General features: G+C 44.1%; 1 protein-coding gene across 1 annotated transcript in view; it reads left to right on the forward strand.

The window, feature by feature from the left end:
• Window positions 1-20,000, forward strand: part of LOC145398888 (protein turtle homolog A-like) — a 114,219-nt gene that overhangs the window by 56,927 nt on the left and 37,292 nt on the right. Inside the window, exons 6-10 of the mRNA XM_080271626.1 lie at window positions 3,668-3,994; window positions 4,709-4,860; window positions 9,395-9,539; window positions 13,725-13,855; window positions 18,490-18,649. Of these exons, the coding sequence (XP_080127752.1) occupies window positions 3,668-3,994; window positions 4,709-4,860; window positions 9,395-9,539; window positions 13,725-13,855; window positions 18,490-18,649 (915 nt within the window). The remainder of the gene's footprint in view (window positions 1-3,667; window positions 3,995-4,708; window positions 4,861-9,394; window positions 9,540-13,724; window positions 13,856-18,489; window positions 18,650-20,000) is intronic.

Below are 20,000 nucleotides of genomic sequence, written 5' to 3' on the forward strand. Positions count from 1 at the left end.
GAAGGAAATGACATGGTGGCGACAGATATACTGAAGAAAAACATCAGTGTACCCAAAATCTTAAATAACGGTTGAGAAAATGAGAAGGAAAAGAAGCAGAGAGAGAGAGAGAGAGAGAGAGGGGGGGGGGATAAGATTTGCATGTAAAGTGACAAGACTGAGAGAGGAGGACTGTGCTAGGTAGGTAGGGTAGGTGGCTGAGTCAGTGAATAAGGAACCTAGTCATGTGGGGAATTTCCTACAATGAGGGGAAAAGGGGGGGATGGGGAAGTTTGGGGGGGGGAGGATGGAGTGGGGGAGTGGGGAAAGAGACTGAATGTGAGAGAAGCTGAGTGGGTGTAGTGGAGGGAGTGTGGAGGAAAAAGAAGTGGAGGAAAAGAAGTGGAGGAAATAGAATGGGGGTAGTGAAGGGAGTGGGGAAAGTGTGTGTGGAGAGAGAGTGAGCAGTAAGGGAAAAACAGGGAGAGTTGGGGAATATGGGGAAGAGTGGGGTTAAAGTTGGTGAGTGTGAGGGAGCTGGTGGGGAATGATGGGGTGAGGGGCATAAGATGAGAGAGAGAGAGAGAGAGTTAAAGAAAGCACCTGACAGACACAAGACTCCAGAGATCGATTAGGTATTCATGAGCCAATCCTGAAGAGACACACCAAGACAGGTAAACAAACAGTGTGAAGTCAAGGGGAAAAGCAGTCAGCGGAATCAGCAGTTAGAGGAAAGAAAAATCAGTAAAATACGCGGCTAGTGAAATAAGCGGTTAGAAAAATTAATAGTGAAATAAGGGTAAATAGGAAGAAAAGTCTGTGGGGGTGGTGGGACTGAAGATTGTGTGTGTGTGTGTGTGTGTGTGTGTGTGTGTGTGTGTGTGTGTGTGTGTGTGTGTGTGTGTGTGTGTGTGTGTGTGTGTGTGTGTGTGTGTGTGTGTGTGTGTGTGAGATCATGCTATCATATCGGTATGGAATATTATTTGTTATGTGGCAAAATAAGACAACTCTACAGCTCTACAGCCTTCACACACACACACACACACACACACACACACACACACACACACACACACACAGAAAGAGAGAGAGAGAGAGAGAGAGAGAGAAAGATCGCCCTTACGCAACGCCTTCCCTTTCATCTTAATCAGGAGGCCACGAGATATTCATTTTTCTTATAAGGAGCTTCAGAAGTCAAGGGGGTACTGAGTTATATATCTGGCCTCTTAAGGTCGAGTCTAAGATTAAATTGCTTTGAAAGTAGAATATGGAAATGATGATGATGATGATGATGATGATGATGATGATGATGATGATGATGATTATAATAATAATAATAATAATAATAATAATAATAATAATAACAATAATAATAGTAGTAGTAGTAGCAGTAGTAGCAGTAACACTAATAAAACACGCCACAAACAGTAAGGGTTGTAACTCCATCTTCATCTGAAACGTAAACCCAGTGGACTGCAGGCTTATGTTTTTCCTCCTTATGCAGTCCACCATCATCTTTTGGGGGACAGGGAGGGAACTGAGAGAGATTTACATATCCAGGCAGCTCCACCGCTCAGTCATATCAATGCCACTACGTAAAGGCGTCCTTCTCCATCTTAGGACAGTGATTAATGAAACACGTAGTACATTCTTGAGTAAGTCGGTTAAGTCTTGCATTAGTTTAATCGTCTGAAAATAATAATAATAATAATAATCATCATCATCATCATCATCCGGACCTCCTTTCCCACCCAAGGGCAGGGTGAGGAGTAGCAATAATAATAATAATAATAATAATAATAATAACAATAATAATAATAAATAGTGGCAATATCAACTCTCTCAGGCTCCCATAACTCACTCTCAGCTGAATAAAATCGTCTGGTTTAGTCGCAAAAGAGTAAGAGATTATCGACCATGAGAAATATTCAGAATTTCCGGGAACCCAATTTTAACGCAGCAAAAAAATACATGAAATTCTGGGGTGTTAATGACAGAGGGAAAAAAAGAAAGAAAGAAAAAAAAAAAATAGCGCGAAAGCGATGGCTCAAATTTTGCTGGAAAATATGTGAATTCCGTTTTGCTTGGGTGCAGAATGCTCTGAAAGAAACGATAATAAAAAATATTCATAAAACTGATACCGGTAATAATAATATATACAATGAAAGATCAGTGGTAACAGTAGTAGTAGTAGTAGTAGTAATTACCGTTATAATAATAATAAATAATAATAATAATAATAATAATGATAAATAATAATAATAATAACTAGAAATCACTCAGAGTGCTTACCTCTGCCAATGCCATTGCCAATAAAAGGGATCCGGATCCGGATCCATGGAGATATTATGTGGAATACACTGGACCGGGATCCACCCCCAAATTTAATCAACTGTCCCGTGATCCATGGCCCACTCCTCCACAAAATATTATTGAAATTCATTGAGAACTTTTTTAGGTATTGTGCGGGATACACATGATCCAGATCAGGATCCAGTTCCGCCCCAAAATTTAAACAATTCTTTGTTGGTCCGTGGCCCAGCCTTCAACCATACATCATTGAAATTCACTGAGAACTTTTGGAGATATCGTGTGGACAAACAAATTGACAAACATGGGCGAATACATAACCCCCTCCAACTTCGCTGGCGGAGGTAATAATAATAATAATAATAAATAATAATAATAATAATAATAATAATAATATTAATAATAATAATCATAATACCAACAGGGCGAAAGCGAAAAACACGCAAAGTACTTTAATACATACCGGTAATAATAATTCTGTTTATTCTTTTACGTAAGAAACTAAAAAGTCTTAAAGAATGACAAATACTGAGAAAAAGACGTTTACGTAAGGAAAGCCTTAATTCTGAAGGAGGTATCAGGTTTTTACGGCCAATCTAATATATGATTAACTGTGTGTGTGTGTGTGTGTGTGTGTGTGTGTGTGTGTGTGTGTGTGTGTGTGTGTGTGTGTGTGTGTGTGTGTGTGTGTGTGTGTGTGTGTGTGTGTGTGTGTGTGTTATGGAGTACCAACTCTACCTGTGTACGCATTAACTGGGTACCATAAAAATACCGTGATAAAAAGGGAAATCCTACCTACCTTGAAAATTAAATTCCCAACTTTTCTTCCCCTAAAAAAAAAAAAAGACAAAAAAAAAACAAGACAAGAAAATTACCCTCCCACTCATAGTTCGTTTAGCCTACTCACTTTTTGTCTTCCTTTATTTAACAGTTTCTAACAAATAGCCACTTAGTTCTTTTTTTTATTTTTTTCGTCGATTTTTTCCCTTCTCTTTCTCTTGGTTCATTTTCAGATTTTTCGTCGATTTTTTTTCTTCTCTTTTTTTTCCCTTTGTTCATTTTCAGATTTTTCGTCGATTTTTCCTTCTCTCTTTCTCTTGGTTCATTTTCTGATTTTTTCGTTGATTTTTTTATTTACTTTTTTTCCTTATCCCATCTCATCAGCAACCTGTTCGTGGCAGGGACATTTTTAAAGATGCTAGACGATTTAACTCTCTCTCCCTCTCTCTCTCTCCATTTCTCTTCCTACGTCGAATTTAACTCTTATTTCTTCTACTTCTCTAAAATCCTATCACTTCCCTCTGTTCTTAAGTTTAAGGGCACTTCATTATCTCTCTCTCTTCTATATTTATCTCTGCTTGTTTCTACTTCCCTTCAGGTCTGCCTCGCCCTTCGGTTGTGTGGTTCAAGGACACCCACCTCCTGGATAGCAATATGGAGTCAGAGGATCCCTTAGGAGGCCTCGCTGCGACCCCTCCAATTTCCACCAACGCCACCACCCCAACCAACACAACCCTAGCCACCACGACCCCTCCTCCTCCTCCTCCTACGACCCCCAGCCCAGTGCCCAGACCAGCAGAGCCCTACAACACCCTCAGTCTGGGCCCCCTGACGCGGAATGACCTGAAGCTGCTCCTGACCTGCGAGGCGTCGAATAATAACCTGACGCTGCCCACTTCCCTGGTCGTGATGGTGGACATGAACCGTGAGTGTAAAGCTGGTCCGTCTCGCCTTCGTCTGTCTGGCTCGTAAACCTAACTTTTACTGGGGCGTCAAAAGCAGGGGGACGTTTTGGAACTTACGGTGGACTGGAGCGATTATTTCTGCACACACACACACACACACACACACACACACACACACACACACACACACACACACACACACACCACCACCCCATACTTAGCTGCACCTCATTTGTCTCCTTACCGTCAAACCATACACTGCCACACCACACACTGCCACCTCCACACACTACCACACTGCACATCATCACTTCCCCACACCACACACTGCCACACTAGATCCAGTCAGCAAAAATCGCTCACAATCCCTCCCCTCCCAAAATTCAACCCCTGGCACCCCCCCCCAATGGTCTGGCCTCCCCTTATCTACTGTAGACAGTTCCTTCCCCACACGCAATCTTTCATCACACCATAATCCCTCCCCTCCCCATATCTTTCCCTCCTTAACTCTTTCACTACAAGACGATTATATTAAATTTGGGAGGGATTTCTGGGTAACGAAGATGACAGATTTTCACTCTTATAATCCCCTGATGTGCAACAAAGCTCCTTCAGGTTGCATGAAAGCGTCTGGATGTAGAAAGTAAAGAAAAAATAGATACCAAGGGTTGAATACTCCTCCTCCATTAATTTCACCCCCTAACCCCCCCCTCCCCTGGTCTCTTTCTCCCCAGTGCCGCCCCTCAGTGTTGTGATACGGGCCCCCTCACCCCCCCTGACGGCCGGCAAGGAGTACCAGGTTGTTTGTGAGGTCCGGGGATCAAGACCACCGCCTTCTATCAAATGGTACAAAGGAGGTAGCAGAGTCCTGAACGCTACGGAGACGGTGGGTAGTTATTATTATTATTATTATTATTATTATTATTATTTTCACTATTATTACTATTATTATCATTTTTATTATTATTGTTGTTACTCTTACTACTACTGCTACTACTACTACTGCTGCTGCAGCTATTATTATTACTACTACTTCCACTACTGCTATTATTATTATTATTATTATTATTATTGTATAGAGTGGTCCATTTAAACTCTCCTCTTCCACTCCGCCTGGTTATTTCTCGTGTGTTGCAGGGACGGCTCAGTCAGCATTATCAATGTCTATCCTGCATCATTAATTTCCTACTCCCACTGCCACACCCACGCCCACACCAGCAGACCCAGCCGTCCCTACAACACACAAGACACCATCAAGCAAATTTCTAGTGAAGAGCTATTTACTCTGATCGTGGATTTTTTTTTCTATCAAACTCCCTAACACAGTAATATATATATATATATATATATATATATATATATATATATATATATATATATATATATATATATATATATAAAAGGAACAACGATGGATATATTCAGATGATAGTGGGTCATAAGAGCTTGAGAGTGTTAAGAGATGCACAGGAAACATGATTACTTTATAAAATCACCTTAAAAGAGTCCTGAGAAATCTTGCCAACCTGCCATCTTTATTGGCGTGAGAAATAATACCAACTTGTCTTTATTGACGTGAGGAATACTGCCAACCTTCCTTTACTGACATGAGAGACTCGTAAAAGCCTCGGGAACATTTAGGAAAGTTATTATCTCGGCGAATGAATATATCTGTGAGCCATTTTACTCTTCCCCTGTCATCAAAAAGGCAGAGTGACCAGAAAGAAATAATTTGATGCGGAAATGTTGGCGGATGGCTCAGATATACTTGGATTTCTTTCTGGAGAACGAACTAGAGACATGGGAAGATTTTGCAAGCACCTTTCCGTGTCCTTCCTGCAGAAAAGAACCACAATCTATTATCTCCCTCGTACCTAAGATTTTTTTTTTTTTTTTGTAGGATTAATTAGAGACTTGGAAACATTCTATATACTCCTTACCTCCTCCTTCCTGCAAATAACAAATCATGGTTCAAGAAATTAACTAAATTAAATTGTTAGCAGAGGTCCGTAAGATTTATGAGGAGTCGTAAGAGTTAATAAGGATTGATATTATTTATTCGCACGCACGCACGCGCACGCACACACGCACACGCACACGCACACATACACACACACACACAAAAACCTCTTTTTAAGAAGCGAGGGGTGTGCGACGGTGAAGAGGGAGGGGGCGGCGTGGGTCAAGAAAGAAGAAAAGAGTGAAGAGAAGACAATTTTCTTGAGACAGAGGAGTTTTCGGTGCTGACTGGACGAAGTTTACACGCAGCCGAGTTTAATAATGCCGAGACCTCCATACGAAAGGCTAAGAGGAGGAGGAGGAGGAGGAGGAGGAAGAGGAGGAGGAGGAAGAGGAGGAGGAGGAGGAGGAGGAGGAGGAAGAGGAGGAGGAGGGCTGCCTTGTGTCAATATTTAATAGGGCCTGTGGAATTAGAGAGAGAGAGAGAGAGAGAGAGAGACTTAAATACCCCCCCCCCGCAAAAATGATAAAATCCTATACCCTTTTTACTCTAACTTGGCCTAAAACTTCCATCTCTCCAACTTGAATTCCCAGTTATAGCGAGAGATTAACAAGACGTGATGCTAGTCACGAAGAAGTGTCATGAAGAATATGCAGACTCATAGTACTGTCATCTGCCACTGAGCTACGTAAAATAAGCTGCAAGAGGACGAAAATCTGGGCCAAGTTAGTGGGGAAAAAATCGCCAACTCTTTCCCTTAAATCCTTCCCATTCCTCGGCCTGTAATTACCATCTTCAGGTCGACAGAGTTGTTCCTATCTTATACCAGACGATTTTCTTCAGTGTGAGAAATTACCTATGGAGTGGATGGATTAATAAAAGGCTGTATCTAACCCTTCCAGCTTGTCAAGTCTTTCCTGAGCTCAATGAAACCGTCTGGAGATGACAAAAGAGGGAACAGGAAAAAAATAAGGGACTGATTTATTTTCGTAAACCCCTCGTATTCAAGACACTACGACCATCCCTTGTCACCCCCCCCCCAGAAAAAAAAATCCCTCCCCCAGAAATAAAATAAATAAATAAATAATCGATTCATCACATCATCCTCAATAATCCTTCTCACGAATTCTCCCCCTGACACCCCATAAAATAATAATAATAATAATAGTAATAATACCCTTCCCCCCAAATAAAAATATCTCTATCATATCGTTCCCTCAGTCCTCATCACTCCCCCTCACATGCCATCAATTTTTCAACACCCCAGAAAAAGAAAAATTAATTCCTTTCCCCAAAAATGAAAAAATAAAAAGTCCCTATATCAAATCACCCCACAGAGGCCTTCTCAAAAATTCCTCCACAGGCACTTAACCCTTTCATTTCCAGTCCATCACCACCACCATCACCATCATCTCTCCCTCATCACCATCATCACTCCCCCACCGCCACCATCTCTCCCCTCCCATCACCACCATCTTTCCCCCACCATTATCATCACTCCCCCACCACCACAATCTCCCCCACTCCACTCCACCCCCCGAAAAAAAAAAGATTATTCTCCCCTCCCCAGAAATAAACAAGAGTTGGTACCGCATCGTCACCCAAAGTTGTCTCCCCCCCACCCACCCACCCACAACTTCGCCAACCCTCACTCTAAAACCATTTTCCTCTCTCTCTCTCTCTCTCTCTCTCTCTCTCTCTCTCTCTCTCTCTCTCTCGACCTGCGGGCTTTTTCGCTCTAAAACTTCGGATCTTATGATTGAGTTTTGTCTGTTTGATACGCCGAGCAGCGAACGTCCTTGTCATCCCCAGTCTTGGTGTGTGTGTGTGTGTGTGTGTGTGTGTGTGTGTGTGTGTGTGTGTGTGTGTGTGTGTGTGTGTGTGTGTGTGTGAATAACTGATGAGTGTTTGTTTGTGAAGGAAGGATAAGCCTAATTAAAAACAGGGCTGAAAAGACTGTGTGTGTGTGTGTGTGTGTGTGTGTGTGTGTGTGTGTGTGTGTGTGTGTGTGTGTGTGTGTGTGTGTGTGTGTGTGTGTGTGTGTGTGTGTGAAGAAAATGGAAATTGTTCCAGGAAAGGCAAGATGATGGTGACAATAATACTAATACTAATAATAATAATAATAATAGTAATAATAAAATAATAAAAAGAAACGATGATAAAACCGAAGAGGTGAAAGAAGGAATGAAGAGAAATGACTAACGAAGAAGAAAAAAAAAGAAAGAAAAGAGTAACAAGGAAAAACGGAGAGAGAGAGAGAGAGAGAGAGAGAGAGAGGAAGGAGGGAAAAAACACAGCGGTAGCAGAGATATATGATATGGGGATTATTGAGAATTAGGGAAGATGGATGTGGGTGATCTCTGAGTTCTTTACAAGTTTCCCCTCTTTCCTGCCCCGGATCTCGTTTTCTTCGTTATTAAATTACTGGTGTACTTTAACTCTTGCTCGTCCTCTCTCTCTCTCTCTCTCTCTCTCTCTCTCTCTCTCTCTCTCTCTCTCTCTCTCTCTCTCATCGTTTCCTTCGTCTTTTTGTCACTCTCCTTCCTATTTTTCTGTCTTTCCTTTCCTCCCTCCTCTTCCTACTTCTTACCTCCTTTGTCATCCCTCTTATTTCCTCCCTCTCACAGTTGCCTCTCTCTCTCTCTCTCTCTCTCTCTCTCTCTCACCGCTTTGAACTACTTCACATTTTTCTCACTCTCGACACTAATTGTATTTTTCACTTTTTTTCCTCTCCTCCCTCCACCCGACATTCCCTCCTTCTCTACTCTTTTCCTCCTACATTTCCTCCCTCCTCCACCTCACCTGTCCTCCTCTCCTCACATTCCTACCCTATGATTCCTTCCTCCTCCCTCTCATGCCTCCTTCCCCACTCTTCCTTCTCTTATTCACATTTCCTCCCTCCTCCTCCCCGCATTCCCTCCCGCCCTACTCTCCCCTCTCCTCTCCTTGCTTTCCTCTCTCCTCCCTCTCACTTTTCCTCCATTCTCTCCCCTTCTTCCCCCAATCTTCCTCCATTCCCTCCCCTTCTCCCTCCAATCTTCCTCCATTCCCTCCCTTTCCCCCTCCAGTCTTCCTCCATTCCCTCCCCTCCTCCCTCCAATCTTCCTCCATTCCCTCCCCTTCTCCCTCCAATCTTCCTCCATTCCCTCCCTTTCTCCCTCTAATCTTCCTCCATTCCCTCCCCTTCTCCCTCCAATCTTCCTCCATTCTCTCCCCTTCTCCCTCCAATCTTCCTCTATTCCCTCCCCTTCTCCCTCCAATCTTCCTCCATTCTCTCCCCTTCTCCCTCCAATTTTCCTCTATTCCCTCCCCTTCTCCCTCCAATCTTCCTCTATTCCCTCCTCTTCTCCCTCCAATCTTCCTCCATTCCCTCCCCCTTTCCCTCCAATCTTCCTCCATTCTCTCCCCTTCTCCCTCCTGTCTTCCTCCCGCCTCACCCTTCATCTCTCCCCACACACAGACGTCGAGTGATGGCAACGTCACAAGCAGCATCCTAGCTCTCACCCCCTCCCCTGCGGACGACGGGACTTATCTCAGGTGCCAGGCTGAGACCTCGGCTGCCAACCACGCTGTTATGGAGAAGGTGTGGGCCCTCTCTGTCCACTGTAAGTACCCGTGTTAGAACTGCGTTTGTAAGTACCACCTGCAGCCTTGTTAGTACGTCCTTGAATCTTGTAAGACCTTGAACCTTTTAAGTATCATCTTGAACCTCGTAAGTACGGCTCTGAACCTTGTAAATGCCATCACGACCTTGTAAGTCCGTCCTTGAACCCTGTATCACCTAGAACCTTCTAAGTACGTTCTTGTATCACGTTGAGCCTTGAAAGTACGTCCTTGTATCACTTTGAATCATTTAAGTAACCCTTGTATCTCTTAAGGTAACTCTGATGGGGTAATATTCTGCCTGGTATTTAAACACATATATCACGTAACACCAATAAAACTTAACACACGCCACATATATACCACACATCATTATCATCATCATCCTCAATATCATCATTACTATTTTTCTTTCTTTAGCAAAAAAAATGGGTGAGGATTATAGCGAAGACACAAATTCAATGATTACTGTGCAGTATAGACACTCAGTTTCACACACACACACACACACACACACACACACACACACACACACACACACACACACACACACACACATTAACGCATGTCACGTCCACAATTGCTATTACTCATGGCAAACTTCTCACACTCGTTTACACAGACAAATACCCTGGAATTCTCTGACTTTTGGTGTAGGGCATATTTACACGCACACGTACGCACATAAATAACTACACACACACACACACACACACACACACACCAACTTTTCCTAGATACAAAGGTACCGCATTCATTCCTCTCTCTCTCTCTCTCTCTCTCTCTCTCTCTCTCTCTCTCTCTCTCTCAGGCCTTCTAATTTTGTCTGATCGTACGTTTCAATTCGTGTCAAAAGTTTCTGAAATAAGGACAAGTGAGAAGTTTCATTTAAAGTCGTTAGTTTCTTTTTAGTTTCGTTTATCTTATTATTCAGTAAATTTTTGCTTCTCGTGTGTGGATTAGAGGATAAGTTTTTTTTTTTTCCTGTTTTTCTGTTTTGTCTGTCAGTCTTTCTCTTACCCATACACATGCACATACACACATATATATTGTCTCATTCTCTGTCTCTTTTTGTCTGCCTGTCTGTCACACACACACGCACAAACTCTCTCTCTCTCTCTCTCTCTCTCTCTCTCTCTCTCTCTCTCTCTCTCTCACACACACACACACACACACACGCTATCACCACCTCACCTCGTTCCATAAAAGACACTCTCCCTCATAATGTTTCTTGCCTCCTATCTCACCACCTCCAGACATCACTCATCATTCTCTCACCTTCAAGCCGCCCTGCCCCCAACCTCACTCACTCCCTCGTCCTCCCCCAACCCCACTCACTTCCTCCCCCTCCTCCAACTCCACTCACTTCCTCCTCCTTCCCCAACCCCACTCACTTCTTCCTCCTTCCCCAACCCCATTCACTTCCTCCTCCTTCCCCAACCCCACTCACTTCCTCCTCCTCCCCCAACCCCACCCACTTCCTCCTCCTTCCCCAACCCCACTCACTTCCTCCTCCTCCTCCTCCCCCAACCCCACTCACTTCCTCCTCCTCCCCCAACCCCACTCACTTCTTCCTCCTCCCCCAACCCCACTCACTTCCTCCTCCTCCCCCAACCCCACTCACCTCGTCGTCCTCCCCCAACCCCACTCACTTCCTCCTCCTCCCCCAACCCTACTCACTTCCTCCTCCTCCCTCAACCCCACTCACTTCCTCCTCCTCCCCCAACCCCACTCACTTCCTCCTCCTTCCCCAACCCCACTCACTTCCTCCTCCTCCTCCTCCCCCAACCCCACTCACTTCCTCCTCCTTCCCCAATCCCACTCACTTCCTCCTCCTCCCCCAACCCCACTCACTTCCTCCTCCTTCCCCAACCCCACTCACTTCCTCCTCCTCCCCAACCCCATTCACTTCCTCCTCCTCCCCCAACCCCACTCACTTCCTCCTCCTCCTCCCCCAACCCCACTCACTTCCTCCTCCTTCCCCAATCCCACTCACTTCCTCCTCCTCCCCCAACTCCACTCACTTCCTCCTCCTCCCCAACCCCACTCACTTCCTCCTCCTCCCCCAATCCCACTCACTTCCTCCTCCTTCCCCAACCCCACTCACTTCCTCCTCCTTCCCCAACCCCACTCACTTCCTCCTCCTCCTCCCCCAACCCCACTCACTTCCTCCTCCTCCTCCCCCAACCCCACTCACTTCCTCCTCCTCCCCCAATCCCACTCACTTCCTCCTCCTTCCCCAACCCCACTCACTTCCTCCTCCTCCCCCAACCCCACTCACTTCCTCCTCCTCCTCCCCCAACCCCACTCACTTCCTCCTCCTCCTCCCCCAACTCCACTCACTTCCTCCTCCTTCCCCAATCCCACTCACTTCCTCCTCTTCTTTTAAGTAATTTATCTTTCTCGTAAATGCCTTTCTTTTCGTTATCAATATTTCACCGATTCTCCATTTTTTCTCCACTAATTCCTGCTGTACTCATTCATTTATTTACTTTATTATTCACTATTATTTCTCTCATTTCCTTTCCTTCTTGGCCATTCCTTCATTTTTTTTTTTCACTGCATTAACTCCTGTCTCATTCATTTCTTTTTTCGACTCATGGCAGCCCCTTCTGTCTTCATTTTTTTCACCTTTCCATATCTGTCATTTCCACTTAAAATATGGACTTAAATTTTTTCATTGTCCTTCATCTTTTATTCATTTCTTCCTCAATCAATAATTCTCCATTTTTCACTGTAGTTCATTTTTTTTTTATTTCTTCATCAGCCACTATAATTCCATCTCCCCTATTATCGATTCGCCTTTCTCTCTCTCTCTCTCTCTCTCTCTCTCTCTCTAATTTCCTCCTCTTTCATCTCGTACTCTCTATCCTGAAGGCATCCATACTCTCTCTCTCTCTCTCTCTCTCTCTCTCTCTCTCTCTCTCTCTCTCATCTTCATCACTTGTACCTTCTATCTTGCCTCATTACTTCTCGCTCACTTTTCTCTCTCCTCCCTTCCTCTTTCTCTCTCCACATCTATCTTACTTCTCTCCCTCACCACCAAACTTGCCTCCCATCTTTCTCCATATCTAGACAGCCTCCGACAGCAAGGGATCTGTTCCACCCACTCACTTCCTTTCTTTCCCTCCACCTCACAATTTTCATCTCTCTTCCATTTCTCTCTCTCTCTCTCTCTCTCTCTCTAGCTCGACACCTTAATCCCATCTTGACCTCTTTTTCCCTCCCATTTTCTTTTAAGCTTCAAACTCATCTACCTCCCTCCTCATCCTCTCTCTCTCTCTCTCTCTCTCTCTCTCTCAGATCTCACTTTCCCTTAGCTGCACCTCTGTAATCCCTTGAGATATTTACTCTCCTAATGCCTTTCAATTTTTATTCTCTTCCCTAATTTTCTTCATGTCAGAGATATTAAGGAAAAAGGTTAAGAATTTCTGACTTAAGATTTGCGTAAGTTACACGAGGATATATTTTAAGGATAAGACAATTGATCAGTCTTGATATAGCAACCCGACAACATAGGTGCCTTCCTCCTAAGACACACTCCAAGACAGATTTTTTCCTTCCAGATATCCTTCCAGTCCCAGCCTCACCTACTTCTCTCTCTATCTCTCTTTCCAGACCTTCCAACAGTCCTCGCCAGCTTCGGGGAGTCTGACATTTTAGGTATTTACACTCCTCGGTAGACTTTTCCTTCCAGATATCCTTCCAGTTCCAGCCTCACCTACCTCTCTTTCCCTCTCTCCAGACCTGCCCACAGCCCTCGCCAGCTTCGGGTCTTCGCTGGAGTCTGACATTTTAGGTATTTACACTCCTCGGTAGATTTTTCATTCCAGATATCCTTCCAGTTCCAGCCTCACCTACTTCTCTCTGTATCCCTCTTTCCAGACCTTCCAACAGTCCTCGCCAGCTTTGGGTCTTCGCTGGATTCTGACAACATGTTAAGTATTTACACTCCTAGGTAGACTTTTCCTTCCAGATATCCTTCCAGTTCCAGCCTCACCTACTTCTCTCTCTATCCCTCTTTCCAGACCTTCCAACAGTTCTCGCCAGCTTCGGGTTTTCGCTGGATTCTGACAACATCTTATGTTCTTTCCCTCTCAGTCACACTCCTTGGTAGCTAAATTTTTCCTTCCAGATATCCTTCCAGTTCCAGCCTCACCTACTTCTCTCTGTATCCCTCTTTCCAGACCTGCCCACAGCCCTCGCCAGCTTCGGGTCTTCGCTGGATTCTGACAACATCAAGGAAGGGGATGATGTCTACTTTGAGTGCTCCATCAAGGCGAATCCCAAAGTCTCACAAGTCACGTGGAGGCATAATGTAAGGTGATGGGTAGTGGGAGATAGATAGACAAACGGATGGATAGATAGACAGATAAATAGATGGATAGATAGATAGATAGATACGGTGTAGGTAAATAATTAAGTGCACAGACTGGCAGGTACAGAATGAGTTGGCAAGGAAGCTGGGTGACGGATCAGACAGACACAGACAAAAACAATGATAGTAGATGGATAGATAGATAAGTAGGTGAGAGAGAGAGAGAGAGAGAGAGAGAGAGAGAGAGAGAGAGAGAGAGAGAGAGAGAGAGAGAGAGAGAAAGTGGAAAAGAAGTACAAATAAAAAAGGAGAAAGAAGGAACCAAAGGCAGATGAAAGACCAAACAGAAGGAAACACAGTCTGGGACAAAAGTTAGCCCAATATTTCACCACTTCTTTTCAGTCTCCTGTAAATATTCCTACTGTGAGAGAGACTTGCTATGTTTCCCTGCCCAAGGATTTTTATTTTTTATGGACCAAGAAGGAAAGTGATGGATATGAAAAAGAGCGGAATAACAAGGAAACTTTTGACTCAGACGGTACCTGAAATAAAGCTAGGAGAGCACAGAAGAGGAAGAAAATGAATAAAGGAGATGGATGGAAACAGAAGAATGCCGCTTTACTTCCAAGAAATTCGGGTAATGATTGGAAAAAAAAAAAGAGAAAAGGAGAATGAAAGGAGGAAACTGAAAAACTAAAATGGTCCGAAATAGGACTCAGATTTAGGACTTACAATAACTCTAGATGACAATTAAAATAAAGACAGAAATTAATGAAGAAGAAATAAAAATGAAAATAAATAAATAGTCTACAACGCAAGGACTCAGGTATCGGACTTACAATGAATTTATTTGATGATTCAGATTTGCAACAATTCAATGGAGATTCAGGTTGCAATACTCTGTTGCATAGTTTCAAGATTTGCAATGAGTATTTTGGAAACTGGGCATGAAGGTTTCGGAATTTCAGTGGTATAATGAAAATGTGTGTGTGTGTGTGTGTGTGTGTGTGTGTGTGCGTGTGCGTGTGTGTGTGTGTGTGTGTGTGTGTTACTACTACTACTTTTTCTGTAGATACCAGTAGCACTGTTGGAATATTCTGTTTCCTTTTACATATTTATCAAGAACACCACAATATTGTCTCAAAAACTTCTTAGCTGTCATGTAACTACTCTCCTCACGTCACTCCCAAAATCTAGAATGCCCCAAAATCTTGAAAACCCCCCTACCCCCTGGGGGTAGGGGGGTTTTCAAGAATACTCCCCCAGTATCCCTGCTTGTCGTAAAAGGCGACTAAAAGGGTTGGCGGAGGGTTAGTGCCCCTCCCCGGAAAACAACTAACTAAAAAAACAAACAAGAAGCCTCGGACAAGGACTGACCAAACGATGACGACCCAGGACCGGACAAAGGACTTGGTAATGAGTACATGGAATGTAAGAGGAGCGAATGATGAGGTGAAAGAGAGAGAGATTGTCCAGGTGCTTGAGGGTGCGAAAGTGGATGTATGTGGAATAACTGAAACAAAATGGAGAGGAGAAAGTGTGAGAGAATGGCAGTATGGATGGGGTATATGTGCAGGAGTAGATGAGAATGAGAGGGCAAAGGAAGGAGTATGTATAGTTGTGAGTAAAAGATGGAAGAAGAGCATAAGACAGTATGGATCAGTTGGGTCAAGGATTGTGTGGGTAAAGTTGAAAGTTGGAATACAAATGTGGGCGATTGTGTGTATGTATGCGCCAACGCAAGATCGTGCTAGAAGAGTGAGAGAAGAGTTCTGGACAAATGTGGAAGTGTGCATGGAAAAGTTTGGAAGGAATGAGAGAGTGTTTTTGATTGGTGATATGAATGGTAAAGTTGGTAATGTGAAGGTGGATGGAATAGTTGGTGAGTGGGGTGTGCCTGCTGAGATAGATGAGAATGGGAGTGCGTTAGTGGACATTTGTGCTGGGAGGGGGTTGGTGATAGCCAATACCCTCTTCAGGCATAAAATGATCCACAGGTATACATGGCGAGTGATGAGAAGGGTGGGTGGTGAACTGAATGAAAGGAAGGCAATGATTGATTATGTGTGTGTGGATGAAAGGATGCGAAGATGTGTAAAGGATGCAAGAGTGTATAGAGGTTGGGGGAGTGGACTTTCTGACCACTACTTGGTGATGGCCAGAATTAGGATGCAAGTAAGATGGAAGAATAGAAGAAGGGAAAGACGAGAGGAAGGAGTAGTTGCAAGGAGAGTGGAGAGGTTACAAGAGGATGAGAAAAAGGCAGAGTATAAGAGAGAAGTGGAGGAACGATTGGGCAAATATGAATTGGAGCAGATGGGAGACGTGGAAGGTGTGTGTAAGATATTTACAGAAGAAATATGTGCAGCATGTGATGTGGTGTGTGGAAGGAAGAGAAGACGGAGGGGTGCAAGGAACAGCGTGGTGGACTGAAGAGGTGAAACAGGCTGTGGCACAAAAGAAGAAAGCATACAATGAATGGATGAGAAATAGGGGCGTGGAAGAAGTTGAGAGGCGGAAGAGAGAGTTATATGTGGAAAGAAAGAGAGAGGTGAAAAGATTAGTAAGAGAGAGTAAGAAGAGAGTGGATGAGGAATTTGGAAGGAATTTGAGTGTAAAGTGGAGGGACTGTAAGAAAATGTTCTGGAGAGAAGTGAAAAGAGTAAGACAGGGTGGAAGTGAAGTTAGCAGGGAGTGAAAGATAAAAATGGTAGATTACTAGTGGAGAAGGGAGAAAAAGTGAGCAGATGGAGAGAACACTTTAAGGAATTGTTGAACGTAGAGGATGGAAGTAATGCGAGTATAAGTGGCTGGGGAATGGCTGGGAGAAGGAGGGAGGTGAGAAGACAGGAAGAAATCAGTAGGATAGAAGTTGTGGAAGCAATGAAGAAAGTTAATTCGGGGAAAGCCCCAGGAATTGATGGAGTGTGTGGTGAAATGCTGAAGCATGGGGGAGAGATAGTAGTAGAATGGATGTGGAAGATGTGCAGATTGGCCTGGGAGGAAGGTAGAGTCCCGGAGGATTGGAAGTCAGGTATAATCATTCCCTTGTACAAAGGAAAAGGGGAAAAAGAAGTGTGTGGTAATCATAGGGGCATTTGTCTTCTTAGTATAATAGGAAAAGTGTATGGTAGGATACTTATAGACAGAGTTAGAGAAAGAACAGAGAAATTAGTTGGAGAAGAACAGGGAGGCTTTAGGAAGGGAAGAGGTTGTGTAGATCAGATATTCATTCTTAGATCTTTAGTGGAAAAGTTTCTAGAGAAGGGAAAGAAGTTGTATGCGGCATTCATGGATTTGGAGAAAGCATATGACAGGGTGGATAGACAAGGATTGTGGAAAGTGTTAAGAATATATGGAGTAGATGGGAAGTTGTTGAATGCTGTGAAGAGTATGTACGATGGTGCGAAGGCTGCAGTGCGTGTGGATGGTGAACTAAGTGAATTTTTCTCTTTGAAAGTTGGTTTGAAACAGGGATGTGTCATGTCTCCATGGTTGTTCAATCTGTACATGGATGGGGTAATAAAAGAGGTACAAGGTAGGGTAGTGGATGTTGGAGTGGCCCTGGTGAGAGAGGATAGTGTTTGGAAACTCCCTGTACTGTTGTTTGCAGATGATACTGTGTTGTTGAGTGAAGACGAAGGGGAGCTGCAAGGCTTGGTGGATGAGTTTGAGAGTGTGTGCAAGAAACGGAACCTAAAGGTGGATGTAGGGAAGAGTAAAGTGATGGTCTTTGAGAGAGGTGAAGTCAGTGAATGTACAGCGAGGTTGGATGGTGAGGAATTGGAAAATGTGAGTACGTTTAAGTATTTGGGTAGTGTGATGAGTAAGGATGGAGGTTTGGAGGGTGAAGTGCTTGAAAGGGTACAGCAGGGAAGAAGGGTTGCTGGTTCCTTGAAAGCAGTGATAAGAAACAGGGAAGTGAGCATGGAAGTGAAAAAGTTACTACATGACAGTATTGTGATACCAACTCTAACGTACGGAAGTGAAGCTTGGACATTGTTGGAAGGACACAAGTCAAGAGTGAGAGCAGTGGAAATGAGTTATTTAAGAGGAGCCTGTGGAGTCACGTGGAGAGACAGGCTGACGAATGAGGATGTAAAGAAGCGTTGTGGTGTGGATGTGGATGTGATAGGAAGCGTTATGAGGAACACACTGAGGTGGTTTGGCCATGTGGAGAGGATGGAGGGTGAAAGACTGACGAAGAGAGTGTATGTGAGTGAGGTGGAGGGGGGAAGAGGGAAGGGGAGGCCGAGGATGAGATGGAGGGATGGGGTGGAGAGGTATATGAGAGAGGGGAGGGTGAGTTGGGAGCAGGGCAGTGAAATGGCGGGGGACAGGGCGACTTGGAGGCGATTTGTTTGTGGCCACCCCAAACGGGATTGAGGCGTCTGGCAATAGATAGATAGATAGATAGACTAAGAAAAGCTACAACAACCAAGCACCTAATCTAAGCAGTACCAAAAACAACTAATTCACCCGCTAACTACTTCAAACTAACCTCTAACAACTACTTCCATCTCCACCAAATTCTTCCTTCACTATTTCACCAAACCTTTCCCTAACACAACTCTCAGGCTCTCCCTAAATACTCTTAACTAACTTCCAGCTCTCCCCCCTCCTCTCCCTTCCAGAACGCGGTGCTGGAACACAATGTTACTGGCGGCGTCATCGTCAGCAACCAGAGCCTAGTGCTGCAGGGGGTCACCAGAGGGCAGGCCGGGCGCTACTCCTGCCACGCACATAACCCAGTGGGGGACGCGGCATCCAACACACTGAGGCTCGATGTGAAGTGTGAGTGTTGATGTGTGTTCTTTGACTGCCTCTGACTTCTTACCTCACCTCACCTAACCTCATCTAACCCAACTTAACCTGGGCAAGGGCACTACCGAACAAGCTCAGACTGACTGTTAACCCATCACAATCCATGGTCCGATAAAGATGATGGACGTCGGTGTTAAGGGAAATTCCAGAGTTTGGACCTATGAGCTTTACGACTAAAGGCCCGTAGGTGGAAGGTGGTGCGTGCCCTTCCTAAGTACACTAAATATCTTCCTAACCTTTTTCATTTGCCTCTAACATCTTGCCTTCTTTTGAGCTGTTTTTCTTTCTCACTCTCTCTCTTTCTCCCAGTAAGCTCAGGGCGGGGAATGGGCCACGAAGTCTATTGCTTTATGTGGCTTGCTTTGGCTTTTTATTCTCTCTCTCTCTCTCTCTCTCTCTCTCTCTCTCTCTCTCTCTCTCTCTCTCTCTAATTAAGGTGTGGTAAGTCCTGTAGTGGCAGTAAAGTCTTCGTATTTATGTCATGAAATCCCACTCTCTTATTGGTTCCATTTCTCCTGTCAATTTCACGTCTCTCTCTCTCTCTCTCTCTCTCTCTCTTTCTTCCTCTCTCTCGCCCTGCCACCTACCCCACCCACCCGTATCTCTCCAACTTTCTTCTTCTTTTTTTTACCCCCTCCCCACTCTCTCTCTCTCTCTCTCTCTCTCTCTCTGGGTTCCTCTGTCTTTACTGTCTTGATCTCTTTCCCATTCTTGTCTTACTGTCTTATCTCCTCTTCTTTCTTGATTCGTTTTGGCTTCTTATGTTTCAACTTTTTCCTTTCTCTTCTCCTTCCTCTTCTTCTTCTTCATTTCTTCTTCCTCTTCCTCTTTTTCAGCTTCTTCTTCTTCACAGTTTTTTTTATTGTCTTAATATTTTCTCTGTTATTTTTTGGTCATTATTATTTTCCAACTCTATCATCATCATCATCATCATCATCATCGTCATCATCATCATCAATATCATCATCATCACCATCAACACATCTAAGTTCTTTGTGTTTTCTCATTACTGACCTATGATGGTGGCTCCCTCCCTCCCTCTCTCTCTCTCTCTCTCTCTCTCTCTCTCTCTCTCTCTCTCTCTCTCTCTCTCATTGTTCTTCTCCCTCAAATTTATAAAGATACCCTGCTGCAGAAAGGATCAATTTATTTATTTCCTTCCAATATTTTTTTCCTCTTTCTTCTAAATTTCCTTTGTCTTTCCTTTTATCCTTTCCTTCCTCCTTTGTCCCCTTCTTCTTCACCCTATCGTTATCTCCATTCTCCTGCCATTCTGATGCCTGTCTTATCAATTTCCCATTACTCTCTCTCTCTCTCTCTC

The sequence above is a fragment of the Coenobita brevimanus genome, chromosome 5 (assembly GCF_032717465.1).
Source record: "Coenobita brevimanus isolate Jiangsu-jjx chromosome 5, ASM3271746v2, whole genome shotgun sequence".
In the NCBI taxonomy this organism is placed as follows: domain Eukaryota; kingdom Metazoa; phylum Arthropoda; class Malacostraca; order Decapoda; family Coenobitidae; genus Coenobita; species Coenobita brevimanus.